General features: G+C 42.8%; 1 protein-coding gene across 1 annotated transcript in view; it reads right to left on the bottom strand.

Moving 5' to 3' along the window:
- The window catches only part of AMPD1 (adenosine monophosphate deaminase 1), a 147,246-nt gene that overhangs the window by 59,203 nt on the left and 63,856 nt on the right, over nucleotides 1-24,187 (bottom strand). The window contains exons 4-8 of the mRNA XM_088446290.1: nucleotides 12,185-12,350; nucleotides 9,772-9,991; nucleotides 8,206-8,335; nucleotides 1,449-1,643; nucleotides 177-308 (exon numbers count right to left, since the gene is read on the bottom strand). Coding sequence (XP_088302416.1) covers nucleotides 177-308; nucleotides 1,449-1,643; nucleotides 8,206-8,335; nucleotides 9,772-9,991; nucleotides 12,185-12,350 — 843 coding nt within the window. The remainder of the gene's footprint in view (nucleotides 1-176; nucleotides 309-1,448; nucleotides 1,644-8,205; nucleotides 8,336-9,771; nucleotides 9,992-12,184; nucleotides 12,351-24,187) is intronic.

The raw sequence follows: 24,187 nt of genomic DNA on the forward strand, positions 1-24,187 counted from the left end.
AATGACAGAAGTAAGGAGCAGGGGACTGTGTGATGCAAGGGGCTATGGTGAAACACTTATTTGAATGAAACCTAATGACAAAGCTAAGGATTATAGAACAGGAAGGATTGTAGGGCAATCTTCATGACATCACATACTGTATGGTGACAAAAAAAAATATAATAAAAGAACTTTACCTTAATGATTGTAGCAAAATATTCGCCATCAATAGCATTTTCTGATTTCAGGTACAGGTCTCTCAATTCACTGGCACCAACTGGGTTATATTTGGCGTTAAACTTGTCAAAGCGCTGGAACGTTTGTCTTCCCTATGGAAAATGTGCATTATCCTCATTAATTAGTTCTGTGATCTATAATTTGCCTTTTTATTCACCATTTTGATAAGTTACATATGGGATTGCAGGTAACAGTAGGCAGTAACCCTCCCTCACTGGGATTCTAAACAACCGCAACTCACCTGTCCTTTATAGGAGGCATAGAAAGGTAAATGCAATAGGTACAATTAGCGGGTATAGCAATGAGCATTTTAGCATTAAGAAAAAAATCAAAAAAGAAGTATTAAAACTAGAGATTAACGGTTCGATTTTGCTGACAACCAAACACACCCGAACTTTGAGGTTCCAAGCCGAACCAAGCCCTGGCTAGGTCTACCCGTAAATTCAGGTCTCGGATCTGAAAACCAGATCTCAGGATTTGGATTGTATGTAAACAGGCCCAAATTACATAATTTTAGCTGTTTTTATAAATTTTAAAGCGAAATCCAACACCAAAACCAAACCAAAACACTTGACGATGGTTTTGGCAAAAAGAAAAACAAAACCATAACGTTTGAGGGTGGTTTTGCCAAAACCAAAACACAGGGGTCCACACACATCTTTAACCAAAATGATACGTTTAAATCAGTGCTATTCATCAACAACATCGTATAAGTAGTGAGGTTACTTAGCAAATTTATGCTGCTCCTAATCCTGTTGGTGCTGAATTGTTCTGGAAGCTTTTTAGTCGCCTACTAAATAAGCATGTAAATTACTAAATAAAGCATCTCAATCTGCCTAATGTCACCAAGCAGCTCCTAGCAGCCAGATTTAATAACACATCAATTCAAACATCAAGTTCATATCCCTATAGATTTAATTATTGTGCTTAAAATGTTATTTGCCTATTATTTATTTACTGATGTTCCTAGTTATAAAAAAAACTTTTCAGATTACTTTTATATTGCTTATTGCATTTGGCTACTAAAGGAAAGTTGGGATGGCTTTCACAGACTGGACAAATGAAATGTCCCATGGTGATGTTTAGGAAACCATGTGGTCCAATATTAATGAGTGTAAGCTTACTGGGCCTCAGGTTAGATATATGCATCAGTGATTCTTGCTTGTCACAGTCATGAAAATGGATAAACAAACATGAATGCTGACATGTAAAATTAGGATTGAAATACTTACAGCATGGACATCAAGAGAATCTACTGTCAGGTCATAGGGGTGAAGTTTTAGATTTTCAAACACTTGTTTTAAGGTCAACTGTTTGCCCTTAGCGTTATAAACCACACGTTCTGAATCCAACCTGTAGGTCTTCTTGATGAAACGTAGAAGGTGTTTCTGGTTCATGCAGGCGGCAGCGTGAATATGAGTATCCACCTTTACAAAGACACATTTCCAAGTTTAGTCTGCAGGCAAAGTACCCCTTTTATGTTTCAATATAGGTTTGTTTTTTTTACCCAAGAACATTTTAAAATAGTGCTAATAATGACTTTGGGGCAAAAACTAGACGTCTAAACTTTAAGGGCGGGATGTACTAAAGGGGAAAATGCTTTAAAAACCCCAGAAAATGCAGTTTTAAGGGTTTACCGCATTTTCCATATGTACAAAGCACCGGAATGCATCGCTTCGTCCTGGTGGGTAACGCCATCTTCAGGTGGCGTTACCCAATAGAAGCCTATGGGCTTCTATTCGGGACGCTCCTGTGAGGATGCGCAGAAGGACGTCAGAGGGACTTCTGGATGTTAAACCCGGAACCCCTCTATATGGGGGCATCGCAAAGGACAGTTCTTATCGAAAGAGCTGTCCTTTGCGATTACCGCAGGATGTATCCGATGAGAGGCGGGGATGTGATGCTTAGTACATCCCGCCTTAACTGAGATATTATAAAGAGTGATGATGCAACAAATATTGTAAATGTGCAATTTATACAGAGGCTGCGTCTTAGTAAGTAATTAAATGGTGACCACACTGACCAAGTTGTTGGGCTGATTCTTAGTTGTGGCTGCAGTTGTGAGCAACGCGCAGCCAGATTTACTACCTTATGTCAGTGCGAGAATCCATAGGCCTATTGCGAGGGTCTGTGCTTTTGCAAACGGAATCCCGTGCCTTTCATTAATTTTAGGCCAGCGTCGCAACGGCATCATGACCAGTGTCGGACTGGGACATGAAGAGCCCACCGGGGGCAATGCAGTGGTAGGGGCTCATACTTAAGGGACATGATCTTTCACCAGCGGGGGTGTGGCTAGCCACCACAGATGCTTGGCAAATATTGGAGTAGTTTCTATAGAAGGGAACCAAGCCCCCATGCTGATCAGTGATCCTGCTCCACCAAGTAACTGACCTTCTAGCAACATTTTGTCCTATTCGGAATAGGATGAACATACAAAAATGCGTACATTTGCATCTGCACATGTGCTGTATGTTAATGAGTGAACTGAGATCCGCCCCACTCATAATCAGCCACTCTCCAGCCAAATGATTAGGTAGCATAATGATAAGTGATCAGTGTTAGCAAAGTGACAACCAAATGTTAAATTCCCTGATTGTCCTAATGATTTCTCTGTGTCTACCATCCCCTAGTGGACAACAGAAATTACTACATGGTCTATTTGTAGTGGCTGAAGTGGTATCATACACACTTTTTAACCATGTTTAATGTACACTGTGGATAGCAATAGAATTAATATTGAGTATAGAATATGCTCAATACCAAGGTTAGGATTATCATCTATACTATGGCAAGGAATATACTCAATACGAAGGTTAGGAATATTGGTAGTTTCAGAGTTGTACGCAATGCTGATATATTTTCAGTTTAGCGATTATCGGCAAACAGCGCATGTGTCTAAGTCACACTGCACATGTGACTTACCGTAGTTGCTCGCAGTGACTACTTACTCGCAGTGTGATTGACAGGAGCGCTTGGAGGAGGTAACAGGCCGTGGCGGCAAAGTACACAGGTGTGCCGCAACTGTTTCGGGGACATGTCACATGTTGCGCCTGCCATCCTGTATGCAAGAAAAATGGCTCCGGTGTCTCAGTTCCCATGGCCATTCTGCACGACCATATTGTTACTCAGAAGACCGATAATGGAAGGGTCTACGACCAATGCTGCATCTTTGTACACAGATGCTTGGACTGGCAAAGCCTCAGGTGGGCATCTCCATAATTCCTCAGTGGCTGCGGAATTTGCGTATTTTGGCACAGTAGCTGCGTCCAAATTTGCAACAGTGGCATTAGCGCACATCTGTGAGCCAGGCTCATAATCAGCACTTTTGCTAGGGACATATTCCATACTAAGGGAAGCATTATTCATTTATTAGTACAGAAAATAGGAATATGCTGGATATTTAGGTGGAGAATACAATCAACACTGAACCTAGGAATAGGCCTGATACAAAAGGTAGCATTCTTAATATTACTGAAACTAGAAATACTCTTGATACTGATGCTAGAGTTACTTCCTATGCTGTGACTAGGAACATTCTCGCTGTGAAGCTAGATTTACTAGCAATGCTTACACATACTTGCCAACTCTCCCTCATTGTCAGGGAGACTCCCTGAAATAGCAGCAATCTCCCTGTCTCCCTGAAGAGACTACCAATCTCCCTCATTTCACCTTACCCCCATTATGAAGCTGTTATATAAAAGAAAAAACAGAGATATATACATTCAAATGGGATCATTAGTATAATTTCCCTGCATTGGTTATAAGGCACAATGATCCCAATGCTTACATGTATTTTCTGAGAAGTATCAGTGTATTTTCATCAACAAGTAGATCTTACTAACTGCTTTGGGGCTCATTTACATTTGGATGTAAATCAATTTTAAGACACGCCTCTCAGATGTAGCAGTACACGCCCACTTTACCACTGTGCTCATAGGTGCTGCTTTCACAATCTCCCTGAAATGCTTTTCCAAAAGTAGGCAACTATGTGCTTACATGAGAAATAGTCAATGTTAAAGCTATGCATATCTGTGATACTGGGACTAGGGGGTATATTTACTAAAGTGCAGGTTTTCAGAAGTGGAGATGTTGCCCATAGCAACCAATCAGATTTTAGTTATTATCTTTTAGAAAATGCTAGATAAATGTTAAGTAAAATCTGATTGATTGCAATGGTCAACATCCCCATTTCTAAAACCCTGCAGATTAGTAAATATACCCCCAGCAGTATGGTTGATACTTGGTTAGTATTGTGGACCTGATTCAGACCCGCTCGCTAGATGTGGCCGCTCGCTCCCAGTGTATGGAAATTCAGCTAAGTGACGTCAAGGCATCCGCTCGCACGGCAAGGCATAAGCACGCTCACTATGTCTTGGTGAGCGATCACTTTGTGTTTATAGATGCCCACCAGCCTGTCTTTAGTTGCCCACTAGCATACGTCATCTCCAGGAAGTATAAACAACCATCGGGACCCATAGGATCAGACAGCAGCGCTTGCAGTTCACTGTACCCTACAGCAAGCACTGCGAGCAGTTCTGTGTAAAAATCTACCAGGTGACGTGTACTATGACGCTGCCTGTTAATTATGCATGTCTCTGAAACGGCGTTGAAACACTCTGGCACGCCTACGTTCGCAACTCCACTCCCCCGTTACTACTGCCCTGCCCCTGTTACCACCCACAAACGGCCTCTCCTGTCACTTATACCACTGGGCTGTCATGGCAGGGTGAGCAAGCACATTCCGATCGCTCGTACTAGTTTGCGCATCCGCACTGCGAACTGTACGCATGCGCACATTAGCGAACATAGGCCCTCATTCAGAGCCGTTCGCTATTTGTGGTCGCTCGTTTAAAAACAAGGGGTGGCTATTCAAATGATCCGTACGCACATTGCAGTCTGTTCACACCTCTAAGTCTGAACGAGCGAGCAAAACATACGCTCGTTTATTTGTTAAAAACGCCCCCTGGCCGCTCGCATCCTACGTCATGTCCGCTATTTATTAGATTAATCGAGTACATCGACCAGCGTATGAACTGCTCGCTATTCTTGTGGTTGGTGTTTGCTACCACAAATTTGCGAGCAGTTCTGGCTATAAAATAACCCAGTGACGTGGTCAATGACGCTGCTGTTTTAAATATGCACACCCATAAAACGCCCGTTTTGACCTTTAAGCACGCCTGCGTTCGGATCTCCACTCCCCATTTTCAAGCACCTTCCCCTGTTACCACCCACATACGCCTCATTCTGTCACTCAAAATAGCAGGCACTCGCTATATTGCGTACCAACGATTTTCGGCCGCACTGACTGGTTCGCGCATGCGTACTAAAAACCGTACGCATGCGCAGATGTGCAAACATCGCTCGGAACGAGCGTACTGCCGCTAACGAGCGGCTCTGAATGAGGGCCATAGTCTGCAACGAGCGGCCGCTTGCTAGCGAACGGGTCTGAATCAGGTCCTGTGTTTATTTAGTACTGAGTTATGGCTACTGTATGAGTATCTGTGATACTGAGGCTAGCAGCATGGTTAATACTTGGTTAGTATTATGGTTGGTACTGAGTTAAGGCTATGGGTATTTTTGATACTGAGACTAGCAGTATGGTTGATACTTGGTTAGTATTATGTTTGGTACTGTGTTATGAGCTTCTGTGATACTGACACTAGCAGTATACTGCTTCACTACCGATCGCAACTGTGAATGCAATAGCGATAACACAAGCAGTTCAACTGCGATAGTATGCTACTCAATTGTGATCGCTATCCCGTCGCAGCACTACACAGGGATGCCCACAAGACTGTGAAACCATCGGTACCATCGCAGCCTCACGCACACTTGCACAAGCTCTGACCTTAGAAATTGCTAACCTCATAGCACGTTATGAGTTCTCAAGCCGCGTAAGGCATCGCAGTGGATAATTTATGCACGGCTCTGCAACGACGTTCAAACGCACTGGCACGTCTGTTTCCCCGACCACCTTCCCGTCACCACCCCCAAACGTTACTTCCTGTCAATCACTCTGCGATGGGTCTGCATAGTCTCTACAATCGCAGTCCCGATCGCAGTGGCTGGTTCGCGCGCGCTCACTGCGATGCATACGCATGCGCAGTACTTAACAATCGCCGATTGCATATGTATTAGCAGTAGTGATTCAAGCTGAATCAGGCCCTATGTATGGTAATGTGTAAAGGCTTTGAGTATCTGTGATACTGAGACTAGCAGTATAGTTGATACTTGATTAGTATTATGTTTGGTAATGTGTTAAGGCTGTGATACTGAGGCGTATCTACCCATTGGCCAGGATGGCACTCGCCAGGGCCGCCGGCCAAGAGGGGGCGCCACACAGCGGTGCCACCAAAGGACAGGGGGTAGATACACCCCTGACTGACTGTGCATGACTCCCCGCTCCCACAGTGCATACCCGGCTGTTGACTTTTTAACAATAGTGGCAGCCGCGGACCACGGAGTTTAGTGACAGTAGCACCGGGTGCCACACATCAAAGGTCAATCAGTTGCAGCAGACAGCCGTCAGCTGTGTGTCATAGAGTAGGACAGACGCTAGCACGCTGCTGCTCCTCCCCTCACAGGCAGCCACACACAGTGACTCCGCCCCCGGATGTCTATGAAGATTCCGCCCCCGGATGTCTGTGGAGGCTGCAGCTGTCACTATAAAGCTCGAACAGGATCAAACAAAGTAAGTGTGGAGGAGATGATGGAGAGGGGAACCTATTAATGTAATGGGGCTGGTCTATTAATGTATTAGTATAGTGGAGGTGAACCATATAATGTAATAGGGAGGGGACTGAGCTATTCATTTTATTATTATTTTGTGGGTTGGCTATTTATTGGTGTGGTGAGGGTTAATAATTTATGTTATGGGGTGGAGGCTGGCTATTAATTTATTGATGTGGTGGGGTAAATCATTTAACAGTGGGTGGCAACTATTTATTTAATGATGAGGGATATTTAATAATATAATAGTAGCATCTTGGCAATGTCTATTAATTTAAGATGGGGTGAAGGGTAATTTATTAAAGATTGATGCTAATTATAAGCTTTATGGGATGGAAGGTTTATTTACTTATTGGAGATGGATACATGGGATCAACAGTGATTATGTTGATCCCAGAATAGAAGATGTGAAATGACTAATCGCACGCACCGCCAGGACTCCCAAGCCCTGTGCAGTGTGTACCTTGCAGTATCCCCATACAATGGGATGTAGTTTAAATCCCGGCTGTCGGGATGCTGGTGCCAGAATCCCGGCACCAGCATACCAACCACCATCATCCCGATGGTAAGTGTTAGGGGTTAGGGTTAAGCACTAGGGGGAGGGTTAAGCACTAAGGAGAGGGTTAGGGTTAGGCCCAGACTGCAGGGGGGGAGGTTAGGTTTAGGCTGCGTGGAGGACGGGTTAGGTTTAATGGTGGGGTCAGGATACCCTAACCCTGTCGGGATGCGAGCGTCAGGATTATGACCGCCGGGATCCCTACCCTGGCATCACGTACCCAACCCCACACAACTGCTATCTAAAAAAACTCTGTTACCTTTGCTGTCTTTAGAATGTGTGTTATTTATTAACAGCAATGTGAAGGCACTATTTTCCCTTGTGGGCTATATGAAACTTTATACATTATATTGTTTAGGAATAATGTAATATATCTGAGGGGGGGCACTAGTCCCTTATTTTGCCAAGGGCGCTTGGACCCCTAGATACACCCCTGACTGAGGCTAAAAATGTGCTCAATACTAAGGCTAGGATTACATTCACACTGTGGCTAATTTGCTCAACATTGGTAAGTGGAAAGAGCAGTGTAATGTAAAAGTGCTTCTTATAACTTTACTGATTGCCATAACCTCCATTTCTCCACTGTATTCCTATATAATGCCTTTATATACTGCTGATAATACTTGTGCAGAGAGTTTTAGTTTCATTTCATTTTAAATCAGAAACTATTTTCTACCTTCCCAGAGAACACTACACAACATTACCTTTCTGCAGTTGTAAAAATCTCGGTGCGGGTTATTCTTCAGCTCTTTCAGTTCTTCCATCTCGTTCAACATTTCATGGACCTTGTATTTAGATGACAAAAACTTCAGGCGCCGATGGGAGTATGTCTTACTGCAAACAAACATTTGTAGACTTGTAACTTAAGTTTCACATTAATATATAGTATATACATTAAATACTGAATATACTAATATAAAACATGTTAAAATCACACAAGACTGATATTTCTGTAGTTATTTATGAGCCGTTTCAAAGTATTTTGAGATGGCATACCACGTAACCTGGCGTGTCAAGAAGCTTGGAAATGTCAGCATCGAGGCAAGATGAGTACCTTGCTTCATTCAGTAGTTTAGCAGAGGTTATAGATTCATCTTTACATGTAAGAAGTACCTCGTCCACTCTCTGCCAGCAGTTCACAAAGGAGAGCAGTTTCTCTTCTGCAATGACACAAGCCTAAGGGCCACTTTGGGGCCACTCCAAGGGTGGGCTTGATATACAGTACCCCTTCGTAATTATGATGTTGTAGATGTGGGTAGTATTATTAATTGCAGTGGGGGTAGCAACAGCCCAAGACATACAACACATCGGAGAGGGGGAGAAGAAAGTAAGGATAAGAGTAAGGGGGCTGGGAGTAGCCAGTGGATTATCATCAAGTCCCTTGCACAGGTGATAACAACAACATTAGGGGTTAAGAATGGCCAGTAGGATCGCAGTAGACAAGTGTGAAGGTGCTGTGCTGTTCCTGGGAAGGAGGGACACAGGGGGACATGTATCAAACCTTTTAAAGAGGGGAGAAGTGGACAAGTTGTCCCTAACAACCAATCTGTTTCTCATTTTTTGGGTTGCAGACTATTCACAGCAAGGCAGAATAGCACTGCAGCCACTGACCTTTGAGTAGCAGAAGGAATGGCCATGGGAACCCAATTTATCCTGCAGTTGAAGTGCAGGACACCATTCTTTTGGGTGTCCTTTGTGCAAAGCCAGAGAATGGTTGGCGTGATCCTCAGGGTGATGGGGACAGATGGGCTCACACAACTTGCTACAGTTACAGTATGACTGGAGCTGGCATTTGAAGTACTGTTTCTTTACCACTATGTGGTTGGGTGTTTTTTTGAATAAAGCTGTGGTTTCTTTTTCACCACCACATCTCTCTCTGGGGTAGATGTATCAAAACTTCTAAAGAGGAAAAGTGGAGAAGTTAACCATGGCAACCAATCAGCTTCTAGTACATGCTATAAAATGATAGCCAGAAGCCGATTGGTTGTTATAGACTTCTCTACCTGTCCTCTTTAGAAGGTTGTATACTTTGGTTGGCGTAATCTGGCTACAAAGGGGAGGACATCAGCCATTAGGTGGGTTTAAACTTAGCATCTGGCAAATGAAGGCAAGAAGAGATCAATCATATGCATATTAATCAAGGTAGAGGAGGTTTCTTGAGAATTTTCAACTGGAAACAATAGACAGGAAATGGTAGCATCAGACAGACTCACAAACAGCAACACGTGCAGCTAACCTAGAAATGTAGGACTAATGTCAGTTTTACTTACACAGGTCCTTGTGCAATAAGCGTAATTAAAAAATTCATATCATCCACAAAGACATGGACATCAGGGTAGTTGAGATCTTTAGGTTTGTTGTTGGTCAGTGCATCCTTGTCTTTGTAGACATAAATCACACCATTTTTCATCGCTGACTTGTATCCAAGATCAGCAGGTAGATTATCCATCCTGAAAGGGTCTTCTCCGTTTTGTGGTGGTGGGGTGAAATCTGTAAAGTAGGAGAGAAACTAAGTGTTGTATATTTCTGTATTGAATTCTGCTGTGAAGTAACCAGTTTGAATTACAATATTTGTGTGAAAATTAGTTAATATCTTTATTTTTATATTGCCAGTTAAACAACAATAGCATTGGCTAATTGACAATACAGCGGATGTCATATAGATATACAGTATGTGCAATGCCCAGGTGCTGTCCAATATACATCACAGTAATAGTTATGTTCAAAATACAGTCCAAAATAATTCTCAGATGGAGTAGGTATATGTTCACTCTACTTGTTCATTATTCCATATTTACTGTTAGTCATAGTTCAGCACAATTGGGGATTCTCAGCTGGTTTCCTGCCATTTATTTATTCATCTATGTCTTATAGCTATGTGTTCATTTATAAGAGAGTGAGGACATGTTTTCGGAATAGTGTTCTATACAGAGTTATGCAGATATCAGTCTGAATTCAGAGTGATCTCTTGCACCAGGTACGGGGCTGGTGTAGATATACAGGTATGGGGCTGGCGTAGATATACAGGTATGGGGCTGGTGTAGATATACAGGTATGGAGCTGGTGTGGATATACAGGTATGGGGCTGGTGTAGATATACAGGTATGGGGCTGGTGTGGATATACAGGTATGGGGCTGGTGTGGATATACAGGTATGTGGCTGGTGTAGATATACAGGTATGGGGCTGGTGTAGATATACAGGTATGGGGCTGGTGTAGATATACAGGTATGGGGCTGGTGTGGGCATGCAGGTATGGGGCTGGTGTATATATACAGGTACAGGGCTGGTGTAGATATACAGGTATGGGGCTGGTTTAGATATACAGGGACGGGGCTGGTGTAGGTATGGAGGTATGGGGCTGGTGTAGGTATGCAGGTATGGGGCTGGTGTATATATACAGGTACAGGGCTGGTGTAGATATACAGGTACGGTGCTGGTGTGGGCATGCAGGTATGGGGCTGGTGTAGATATACAGGTACAGTGCTGGTGTGGGCATGCAGGTATGGGGCTTGTGTAGATATACAGGTACAGTGCTGGTGTGGATATACAGGTATGGGGCTTGTGTAGATATACAGGTATGGGGCTTGTGTAGATATACAGGTATTGGGCTGGTGTAGATATGCAGGTACGGGGCTGGTGTAGATATGCAGGTACGGGGCTGGTGTAGGCATGCAGGTATGGGGCTGGTGTAGATATAGGTATGGGGCTGTTGTAGGCATGCAGGTACGGGGCTGGTGCAGGTATGCAGGTACGGGGCTGGTGCAGGTATGCAAGTACGGGCTGGTGTAGGCATGCAGGTTCGGGACTGGTGCGGGTATGCTGGTGCAGGCATGCAGGTATGGGGCTGGTGCAGGCATACAGGTACGGGGCTGGTGCAGGCATGCAGGTACGGGGCTGGTGCAGGCATGCAGATATGGGGCTGGTGCAGGCATGCAGGTACGGGGCTGGTGCAGGCATGCAGGTACGGGGCTGGTGCAGGTACAGGGCTGGTGCAGGTATGCAGGTACAGGGCTGGTGCAGGTATGCTGGTGCAGGTATGCAGGTACAGGGCTGGTGCAGGTATGCTGGTGTAGGTATGCAGGTACAGGGCTGGTACAGGTATGCTGGTGCAGGTATGCAGGTACTGGGCTGGTGCAAGTGCACACTGATACTGACGGCTGTTTGAACAGATGTATGAATATAAAGGACAGTGCAGTAGCATAGATTCATGCAACTTGGTATACTAATGAATATCTGCATTTAGTTAGGTGCAGAAAGTACAATTGTGGCTGACTTGAGTGCAACTGAAAATGTATAATTAATATTGATGGTGTGACTGTGACATAATTCTGGCAATAAAAAATATTACTGCTGTGACAGCACTGCCCTGCTCCAGTGCATGAATATCCCAATAAAACACAGGGAATTTTTGCAAAACATGTTTGCAAGTCTGTCTGTCCCATTCTGACTGCTCTGGTAGAGAACTTGTACCCCCTAACATGACAACCTGCTGCAGAGGGGTGGAACGGAAGACAGTATTATAGATATATTTATATTTTGTTAAATATACAGCTAATGCCTCAGTTAATTCAAGTATCTTATTCCTATCAGTAATACACACTACCTATACCTGGTAATGTCAAATAGCAAATTTACATGCCCAGCAACTATCTCTCAATTGCATCATCTTTATTTCTCTTACCTGGGTATATCTCATCTTGTTCTTTCCAGACCCCTTCTTCAATGTCACGGAGATATTGGGCTACTGTCCTTGGAAACCGTTGAATGGACTCTTTCATGTACTTTTCTCGTATGGTCAGCGCTCGAAATATACCCTTTGCAGCCAGCTCAAAGTCATCTACAGTCACCTGTATTATCAATGTACAACACAGTTTTATAACTGATTAATGCAGTCCAAACAAGTCATGCTTTTCTAGATAAAAAACTAACAATTTAGAACATTGAAAGAATCTGTCTATCAATATATGTGTGCGTATATATAAATTTCAACAAAACGGCGCCACTCGGATATATACAGACAATAAGTCGGCAGGTATTAATTCCAACATTTCAATGATGTTTATTACTTCGTCATCATCGTATATCAAGAGGTTGGAGATGAAAAACAAGCGCCTAACAGTTTAGCATATGGAGTTGGTCAGTTTGATTAAGTTTAATGTGAAGCCTTCTGGTACGCTTCTCCATCCATTGCGCACCGGAAGACTTCACATCTGGGCTCTCAATGACTACAATGAAGTACATATGCACATGCAGACCAGTGCTGAATTCAGTCCTAGTACACAACAGCACAACACACATCATCAACCCCTATTGAACTACACTAATTAAGGAGGACTAGTGAACTCTTATTCCATACCTGTGATGAAGTCCACCAGCAGATGAAACGCGTAAGAACAACTACCTCCTCCTGGAAATATTTACCTTAGGGACATCTGAGAGTTTGATATTTAAATGAGACTCTGGGCCTGATTCACACCCGCTCGTGAGCGCTATGCGCTCACAAGCGGGTCGATGGTGGCCCAGTGCGTATGCGCACGACGGAGCCGGCTCCATTGTGCGCATGCGTGAGACCCGGATAGCGACGGGCAAACCGTCGCTCCGGGTCTCGTACCAAAGGGGGCGTGCTGTCGATGTTGAGTGACAGCATGCCCCCTTTGGTGGGCAGGCTGGGGGAGTGGCTGCCCAAATGGAGGCGTTCCCATGTGAACGCCTCCATTTGGGGGCGGCCCCACTGACATCAATCGTGATGTCAGTGGGAGAGATTTCGGCTCTGTCAGAGCCGAAATCTCTCTGGGGCTTGCGGCAACGAGACCCTACCCCAAGGGTCTTGTCGAAAGCCCGATGGTCGCGATGGTCTTGACCATCGCGACCATCATCATGGCCGCTCGCTATAGCTGTGGGTGGTCACCCACAGCTATGCGAGCGGCCAGGAGGCCGCTCTAAAAAACAAGAAGGCCGGCCCTGATTCAGAGCGTCCGGCTCTGAATCAGGGCCTCTGTTCTAATGGAATACTATTGAAGACACCTGGGACTCCCTGCTTACTGGGCTAAGATTGTCAAAAAAATGGGAAAAAGGGGGACTGGGAAAAAGATTCTGCACAAGAGTATAAGTGGTAAAATATCTGTAAGTGAACCAACAATTATCAAAGTAACTAAGAGAAACAGCTTCTCTATTGGATTACAAATGTTGATGGTGCTCCCAATAGTCAAAGTTCAGTAGTATAGAAAGGATTTCCTGCACAGGCAGGTAAAGTAGACTATTTTGTGGGGCACTCTTGAATTTAGGCCCTCATTCAGAGCCGGACGCTCTGAGCAGAGCGCACGCTCTGAATGAGGGCCGTCCTCCATTAAAATGGAGCGTCCTCCTGGACGCTCGTATAGCTGTGGGTCACCACCCACAGCCTATACGAGCGTGCAGGTTGATGGTCGCGATGGTCTTGACCATCGCGACCATCGCCACTGCGAGCCGGAGCCTGCGGTTGAGTTTCTCAACCGCAAGGCCCGGAGTGATTTTGGCTCTATCAGAGCGGACAGCCGCTCGCGAGTGGGTCTGAATCAGGCCCTTAGTACTAATACAAACATTTTGTATGATATGATTGCATATTAATAAAACATCATTTTTTAATTATTAGTCATTAAAAAATTGGTGCACCAAGGCACTGAAAGTACAATAAGAATAAACAAAAATATGTAATTGTTTATAACTAAATGCTGTATGAGGAAATCAAAAATATATTCCTATGACAGGATAGATGGGGCGAAAGTATTGGTAAGACAATGTTAATCTCCCATTAAGAGAAACTCAATTGTCAGCAGACACAGGCAGATAAAGGTCAAATCTGATTAACATATAAAGTACATACAAACAAATATATTATATGTGAGAAACCAGCACACCAATGTTCAATGCAAGAAAAAAAGATAACATGATATCAGTTCACTAAAGTGCAAAAGTGCTAAACAGTGTATATCAAAAAGTACTTATCAGTAACCATTCAGCGTGAACCGATATAGCAGCATAGTGAGAGGAAGCCCGACAGCTGTTTCGGCGCCCTCTGGCACCTTCCTCCTGGGGCATAACCAGCACACTGCGCATCTGTCCCATATAAACCATTATTTATGCATCGCACCTGTTAATCAAACAACCCACTGCACCTGCATAACTCACCTTAATAATATATCAATGTCCATGGCCGTGCTGTCCGCCGCGTCCAACGGGGACCCGGAAGTGACGCGTGCGGTCCAATGGAGCTTGCGTGTCAGTAACCGGAAGTGACGTTCCGGTCAAAAGATCTCTGCAGTAAATTAGATACTTTTAAACAACCTAGTAATAGGCGCATATGGTTGATGACCTCAGTAACGACTGCATTATATGGCAAAACACAGAACAAACAAACAAACATTATACATAAAAGAGAAAAAAGCAAGGGAAAAGTATATTGCTATATTAGAAAGATTAATTACAAAAAGCAATTAAAGTTCAGTTCTTCGTTCAAAGCCAGAGGTGATAGTGTTTGTAGATTATATATCCAACGACTTTCACTCTGAAGCAGACGTTTATTTCGATCTCCGCCTCTCAAAAGTGGAGGTATGTGGTCGAAAGGCATAACTTTAAAATCCAAAGGATTATGTTTGCTTTCAACAAAATGTCTGGCAACCGGAGGAGTATTGCCATCAATAGGTTATGCCTATCGACCACATAACTTTAATTGCGTATGGGAGTAAATGATAATCAGCAATTTGCTACTAAATGCCAAAAAAACAGATGAAATGGTTGTCAGACAAGTTTGTTAAATGTTTGATCTAAACAATTTGTTCAAACATTTTCCAGCGTTTGGGAACAAATTTCTGATTGTCATTTGCTTTCATACTTTACCAGATTTTCATTCCAACCAATCAACTAGGTGGATGGTTGGATGTAAGTTGATCTAGTGTGTGGCCAGCTTAAGATGTTGCACTGGCAACCTGAGAACTCCCAGGAAGCCCTTAAGTACCCAAGGCTGGAATGGCTGTCAGGGCTGATGATACTGGATCAGAACCTCTATATACCCCTGCCTATACCTTCTAATATCCTACCTATAAACCTCTAAGGATGACGCTAATTTGCGTACGCAGTCATACAGTAAATAAAGACTTAAGACCTGGAATCTGTGGTTCCAAAGCACAAGTATTATTCAGGTAAAAGTACAGTCAGTTACACGCTATTGATCCAGACACAATTTGGCGCAAAGGAATTATACAGACCCAAGTACAGAATACATACGCAGCGCTTCCGGACCAGATGTTAGGCATCAGCAAGAAACCCCTCGTCTATCAGCATTCAGCACGAAGACTAAGAACCCAGTGTTGGAGCACACATATATACCCCCCAGAAATAGACAACACAATAGAGAAGTTTGTTGCTGATGCCATTGGTCCTCAAGGGGGAAGCATCTGTTGCAGAGCGTTTAACAGGCTGATTCAAATAGACTCAACCCAGCCTCCAACAACTGGGGGTCTCTGCCCTCCCGCCCCATGCAACATCCTAACAGTTGTTCATATTATATACATTTTGTTGCTTGAAGTCTCTGCGGTCCATAAGTCAAGAATGCATGATGCGATCTCCACACCGATAATACCGGAATTCTGTTGAAAGAGTACGCATCAGTACAAAGCCAAACACGGCTTACTTAGCATGTATAAAACCTTACTTACCAAACAATCTTTATTTCATAGCATTTATACTTAATGAACAAACTTAAATCTTATACCTTAAAGCTTATGGAACCTTGTATGTGAATATGTAATGTGTGAGTATACAGGGTTTGATATAAAGATGCTAGTTAACTGGGAACAGATGCGTGCGCAGTTAGCTAATAAAACAGTGTTTTCATACAAGGTCTTATGCATTCGCTAATATGCATTCGCTAATATGCGATTAGTTACCAGCGCAATTGTGTGTATTAATGTGTGTATGAAAAATGGTGCACTAAAATCTCACTTACTAAGTGAACACCTAGCAGTGTGGAATGCTGAGCCATATAGTTCCACACATCCCCCCTCTCTCAGCAGCCCCCACCTTTCCCAGGCTCTAAAGAAAAGTCCTTTGTTCTCCCAGACTCTTGTGTGAATGCAAATGTGTTACCCCAAGCTGTGAAGCTGGGGCCATCCTGTCTGGGTGTGGGACTAAAACCTGTTTAGTATTCAGACAAATCCAATTGTGTAGATCAATGCCTGGATTATATTACAATTGCCACAACTATACTTGTCTGCATACAGGGATTCCCAATTTGTATGTAAAAACACTCATTGTCTATTCTATTTACTTTTTCTCAGGAAGCTGTTCTTCCAGTTGCCCTTGGTAGATTATCAGAAACATTTCCATCTGTACTTAGCTTGTGAGTTGTAACTTAAAAATGGCGCTGGTCGCAAAATGGCGTCTTGTAGATTCTTGTTTCTAAAATGGAGTCTAGCTGCCATTTGCAAGATGGCGTCATGCATGCTTCAATTTTAAACTGATCTTGTCTCAGCCAATTATCCAGCTTCGACAGTCCACCCTTTGATAGCGAACAACATGCTATCACAATCTGCTATTAGAATTTAATTTAGGCTTACATTTACATATTATGTAGTGTTGTTATGGGATAGCACAAGGTGGTTCTTACTCCATCAATAATGTGTCTCTGAGTGGGGACATAAAACTACTATTATACGCACACCACGGATCTTGGAAGATCATGTGAAAGGTGTGGGGATGCACCAGTCTTATAAAAGCAGTCTTGAAGGGGAATTTAGACTTTACATTATCTGAGGTGTTTTAAAAATAACATTTCAATAATACATTCTATGCATGTCTAAATATAATACGTTAAATGATGGTATTTCCTAGTTCAGGGTTGTAATGCAGTTCTATATTTACCTCGGTATTCATATTGTCATTACTGACCACCATCATAGTTTTGTTCTTGCATTTTACTCTATTTTTACATTTTCCACACTTCAACACAATAGGAACACACCGGACGCATATGCCAATTATTATGATGACAATTAGTATAAAGATCAAGAATTTACCTATGCTGGCGATCACATTCTGGACCCATTCCCCTAGACCTGAGAACCATTTCACTGGGTTCAGCCATGAAACCCATCCTTCTATCTTCTTCCCTACTTCAGCCACTGAAGCATTATGGTTCTTATGAAATTCCCATTTTAGCTGCAGAATTTCATCCATCTTCCGGTCTACCACTTCCTTAGGGTCGCTGGTATCATTGGTGACATAGGTGCAACATTTTACTCCAAACTGGGTGGCTAACGTTACGCAATACCCTCCAGTAACAGCAGTTAAATAATTCAACACTAGCCTGTGTTGCACCAGTTCTTTCTTGTACGCTTGCAATTCTCTCCCTGTATACCTGAATGTGTCATCATACATCTCGGTGATATTATCTATCAATTTAGCAAGTTCCTGAATATATCTAAAATTTTATGTACCCCGAGCAATCCTGGTGGAATCCAATGCGACTAAAACTTGAAAGCCAGTTGTCTCACTGATTAACTGAGTGGCTTTATGCACGTCACCAGGTATCATATTTCTTTTGCCTCTGTGTTCATATTGCGTGTGAAGATATGGTGATGGTGTGTTTTTATGTATACCAAGCATTTCAACATGTGTGAGGGTCATAACTTCTGGAAGTATTCTTCCCAAATAACATAACAATTACAATACTAAGATTGGTCAGACACTCCCCTGGTTTGGTATAGCACTCCTCCTCCTGACTCCACTCCATCAGCTCTGCCATCAGCTCACATTTCCTTTATCGGTCCCCCATCACAGAAACTGGGTATCCCCAAACAGATCATCACGACAGAAACTTCTGGAAGAAAGAACTAGGATGACCACAGCAGACCACTCCATTGCTGGAAGCACTGATCTACACATTTCTTTAGCTCAGATATCTCACCATCACCTTTTTAATCCTTCCGGAAAAAGCTCGCAATCGACAGGTCCACGTTATCGGCCTTGTCTCCGCCTTGTATCTCCACCAGTTGGTTAACCTCCCTATAGTGAGTGGGATGGACCCACGTATCTTCCTCGGCCACCCTTTGAGGATGTGGTATCGTCAGATGCGGACCTTTCCACTGATCAAACAACCTGAGCTAAAAAAAATTTGGATCATAACAAATTCTCCAGGTTTGACATTATGACAGTTTGCATTAGACATGTTAGTTAATAATACTTTAAATTTCGGTTATTCTCATTCATCTTCATGAGACACTGCACAGTAACCTCATTATCATATTTTCACATGAGGCTGCCTGTTTGAACAGTATCTCAAAGGGGGACAAATAAAGGAAAAGACAGTCTGGGATAATCTTAGTGTTGTTACCCATCACCTTACACACGTTCTTGGAAACGTCACCTGTAAAATAAGTCCCCCTATCATCTTTAATAATTCTAGGGATATAGTATCTGCATACAGGTTCCTGCAATTAAATCTTGTTATTAATAGCTACTGCTCTAAATAATGTCTGGGCCACTGGGTTGGATAGTATTCCAAGTATTCGACCTTAGCCTGGCATGGCTGCCATTTTATCCTTAGCAACCTTGTGTCCTGTGAGTGAGAGATAAAGCACAACAGTTTAATATCATCTAAACATGACCAAAATACAACAATAAATCATCCACATTTTACATTAGAACAGATCCATTGATAGGTTGAAAAGATTGTAAACAGTCATATAAGGCCTGGGAGAAGATACTGGGGTTGCCTATGAACCCATGGGAAACCCGTGTTCATGTGTGGTGTTCTTTACTTTGCAGTACTTACTTATGTGTCCCACTTGGTTACAGTTAAAACATAATTTTGAATGGGGTGGATGAAAGGATTGTTGTGGGAGTTGAGCAAGAGGATAAGATGGTGGGTATGGGTAAGGATGTGAAGGATAAGGGTATTGTGGGAGGTATGAAGTTTGTGGGTAGTATGAGGCCTGTGGTTGTGTATGATATGTGGGGTAAGGATGTGTTTGCTGTGGTGTGGGATTGGTGAGGATGTGTAATTGTTCAGGTGCAGGTGTGTCGGTTGGCTGTGATGTTATTGTTATTCCTTCCAGAGCTTGGATACTGACAGCCATTAGTTTTTCGCTCTGGGTCTCTCTCTTCTTTGTGATATTTTTATCATGTTCTATGGCAGACTCTATGAGGTTATCTATTGTGACTCCCCTCCAGCCAGGTTGTGAGGTCTGAACCCGAGTCTTTAAGTCGTCTTTCAGACCATCCATGAGTACCGTGACTATCATTCCCCTGTGGTGAGTGCTATCTTTAATATCTTCTAACCCAGTGTACTGGTTGATAGCCTGCAGAACCCGGTCACAATAACCTTCTGCAGATTCACTCTCCTTTTGCTTAATGGTGAAAATTTTGTTCCAGTTAACTACTACTGGAAAATATATACCCAATTGAGTTACAATGCGGGAAATGTTACCTTGGTTTACTTGGTCTGTTAAGGGAACGTCACCATCCAATACACAATCCGTGATAAATTTTGTCACGTCGGTATTGCGTGGTAGACAGGCCCTTAACACCACACGCCAATCTTTATTAGTGGGCTCATGTGAACTACCCAAATTTCTCAAAAATCTTTGACATTTGGCTAGTTCCTTTTTGGGATCAGGGAAATCATTTATGATGGAATTTAGTTCTGCTCTTGTCCATGGACAATGCATTACTACTTCCCTCGTGGGCACTACACCGTTCGCATCTGCATTTCCATTTGGAACGGTTATTGTCCGAATGGGATGCAGACCGGTAGCGCTGCTACCTTTGACCTGGTTATCTGGCTGGGGGTTTAATCTGCTGCTACTATGTATGGTATGAACAACTTCCTCTACGGGTGCAGAGGGTCTTAACACTTCCCTTGCTGTTACCGATGGAGATGGCGGCACCACTTGTGATTGTGGTGATGCAGCATCTATCATTTGCACAGCATGGGAAATGGCAGACACTACAATAGGCTCATCATCCACATCATAAACATTTTCTTTATGGTTGCTTAAGAGAGGGTACAAATTGCTTGGTACATTTTTATGGGTATTTTTGCTAACTGTACAAAAAAGGGGTTTATAGGAACCTGCGCTACACAATAATGCTGCTGTAGGTGTATTGAGGTAATCCCTGGAATACCTTAAATGGATAAGACAATACAATAGGAAAAACACCCACGCGCAAATGATGTAATGAATAGTCCTAAACAGTAATATATAACAAGAAATTCAGACCCATATATCGAAGGAAAAATTAGACAGTTTGTGGAAAAATAAATCCAATAGTTCCAATTCCTTTATAATAGGGGAGGAGAATTGAAACTGAAGAATCTTCAATGGAACTCCAAACACACTGTGATCCGGTGGATTTTCAAAGTCTCTTATGGTCATAAATTCATGTGTATAAAAAGAGACAAGAGAAAAAAGCCACCATAGTGTATTACAGTTTTTAATTCAAAAACAACATATTCACAATCTTAATGCAATAAAAATCCTGGATGTATAATAAAAATCAAGGCGTACCGAATGAAGTTGGTGTACTGTCGTAACACCTAAATGCACGTAATGGAAATGAACACCTCCTGGGCACAGGAATCTGCAATTCTCCAGAATCTGCATACAGTTGTACTCAGTCACCCTCTACTCGTGTTGCCTTGTGAAATATCACCAACGCGTTTCAACTCTGAGAATTGAGTCTTTTTCAAGGTGTGATTTTCTTAATGTTCTGAAGTCCTTTAAGTACCCTCCCCCTGTACTCGATTGGTCAACTACAAATCTTCCTCATAAAGACATTTGACAGACTAATTCTAATATGCATTACAATAAAAAAGATCCTAGTCGTATTAGCCATTATAGGAAATAATTACAAAACCATATGGCAGAGTTAATCCCTAAAAATAATCCAATTTAGCTTTGGAACGCATACGGCCGTACTTCCGGTCCGGAGGTGACCCGCATACATAACTTCCGGTATCACTCTCGTTCCATCATGCAGGACCATAACTTCCCCGCCCCAAAGAGAGGTCCCCGGTTGTGGAACGCAACTGAATCACTTCTGGGTCAGCTGTAAGCTGCCCACGTGTACACGCTGCATTCCTATAGCCGGAAGCGGACTCTGCACGTCACCGCTGTTGTCACTTCCGGTCCTTTCCGATCAAAGTTCCCACAGCCGGCTGCTCACAGAAGACTGTTCCCAAATATATGGAACACACAGAAAACAGTTTATCCCACAGAGATTCTCTTGAATCGTTACTTCCGGTGACAGTATATATGCCGGACAGTAGCAAACTTCTATCGAAATACACAATCAATAAATAAAAATAAATACTTCAATAAAAAGGCTTATTTCTTCCTTCTGCACTATAGACATCACTAATACTCAATAAATAATTAATTAAAAGAAGGCATAAATTATACTAAAAACATAAAGATGACTAAAAAACATATTCCTTGTTTTTATAAAAACCATTTTAGTTCAAAGTCCGAATTTAAACCATTTGGTTTTTGGTAACTGTACTTGCACCTCCATCCACATAAGGTGGGGGAGGTGAGCGTGAACTGCTGGCAATACTCTCCACAACGATACCTTGCTGCACGTGCGTGCTATTTTGCAGCTTGCCCGTATTGCAATTTAGCGTCGCGGATGTATTCTCTGGCAGTGTGCTCGCGATGCTAGTTTGCATCGCTTGCACATTTTTAAGCCACACATCCCCTTCATGCTGCCACAATTTTAAACATTCATAATATTTAACCTTTTTCTCTCAGGTACGCATCAGACTGATGTGATCCTGGACATTATCTAATACATTTTTATCAAAACTACGAATTCTGGGAAATGGTCTAACACTCTTCATCGTCATTTTAAACCATACATCACAATACCTTATTGCATAAGTACCGTACTTAGTATGCATAATACGATGGGCCAATCCAATCGGAGCTTTCATTAGCAGCACATCATTGTCTAACATCTCTACTGTTTGCATGGCTCCCATTTTGAGACAAAATCCTACGCTTTCAATAAAGATTTAAACTGGTGAAAGACAATCAAGATACTTTCATTTACCTGTGGACGATTTAAGTCGGCGGCGCCCACACACCTGGATAAGATTTGAAAAAGGCAACTTCCACACCCGGATAAGATTTAGTAAGGCAACTTCCACACCTATGGAAGTTTGTATGTCGGCTACTTCCACGCACCTCTCTACAACAAAGACAACATGTACAACTGCTACTGTGTATAGAACAGTAAAGCTACTTACCGAACGGCTAGACTAACCCTTGCACCTAGCCCTTAAGGATCATACGATACCCTTAACTTTGTTCAACAAATACTCACTGTTACACACTTTTTTTTCCTGCGCAGAAAAATAAACGTTAACCCAGATATTGATAATAATTGAAAAATATAAACCTCAACGGCTTTGTTTAAACACGTGGCAGCACAACCGGAAGTACGTATAAGCTATTGTGCGACCAGTCGCATACACAATAATGCGACTACCACACAACCGTATGATGACTTTTTAGCTGCGTACACAAAAGTGCGTCTTTACTGTGCGCAAAACTGTGACTCAGCCGCATACTCAATACTGCGGCACCCCTTAAAACGCTAGGTTCTATCAACAAAGGAAAACAAACTTTTTCCTCTCTTGTCCCTGGATTCTAGTCAGCTTCCTTGGTTCACACGAAAACAGATAGCGATCTTTCAGCACAAAGCGGTTGCAGGTAAACCCTGCATGTGGCCACTCCACCCTTTGCTGAGATATCAATAGCCGTATGTACCGTGTGAGTAGGTAAGTGACTTCACTCGATGAGCCCCCATCTGATGATACTGGATCAGAACCTCTATATACCCCTGCCTATACCTTCTAATATTCTACCTATAAACCTCTAAGGATGACGCTAATTTGCGTACGCAGTCATATAGTAAATAAAGACTTAAGACCTGGAATCTGTGGTTCCAAAGCACAAGTATTATTCAGGTAAAAGTACAGTCAGTTACACGCTATTGATCCAGACACAATTTGGCGCAAAGGAATTATACAGACCCAAGTACAGTATACATACGCAGCGCTTCCGGACCAGATGTTAGGCATCAGCAAGAAACCCCTCGTATATCAGCACGAAGACTAAGAACCCAGTGTTGGAGCACACATATATACCCCCCAGAAATAGACAACACAATAGAGTAGTTTGTTGCTGATGCCATTGGTCCTCAAGGGGGAAGCATCTGTTACAGAGCATTTAACAGGCTGATTCAAATAGACTCAACCCAGCCTCCAACAACTGGGGGTCGCTGCCCTCCCGCCCCATGCAACATCCTAACAGTTGTTCATATTATATACATTTTGTTGCTTGAAGTCTCTGCGGTCCATAAGTCGAGAATGCATGATGCGATCTCCACACCGATAATACCGGAATTCTGTTGAAAGAGTACGCATCAGTACAAAACCAAACACGGCTTACTTAACATGTATAAAACCTTACTTACCAAACAATCTTTATTTCATAGCATTTATACTTAATGAACAAACTTAAATCTTATACCTTAAAGCTTATGGAACCTTGTATGTGAATATGTAATGTGTGAGTATACGGGGTTTGATATAAAGACGCTAGTTAACTGGGGACAGATGCGTGCGCAGTTAGCTAATAAAACA

The sequence above is a fragment of the Taudactylus pleione genome, unplaced genomic scaffold (genome assembly GCF_031769625.1).
Source record: "Taudactylus pleione unplaced genomic scaffold, aTauple2 ptg000396l, whole genome shotgun sequence".
Lineage (NCBI taxonomy): Eukaryota > Metazoa > Chordata > Amphibia > Anura > Myobatrachidae > Taudactylus > Taudactylus pleione.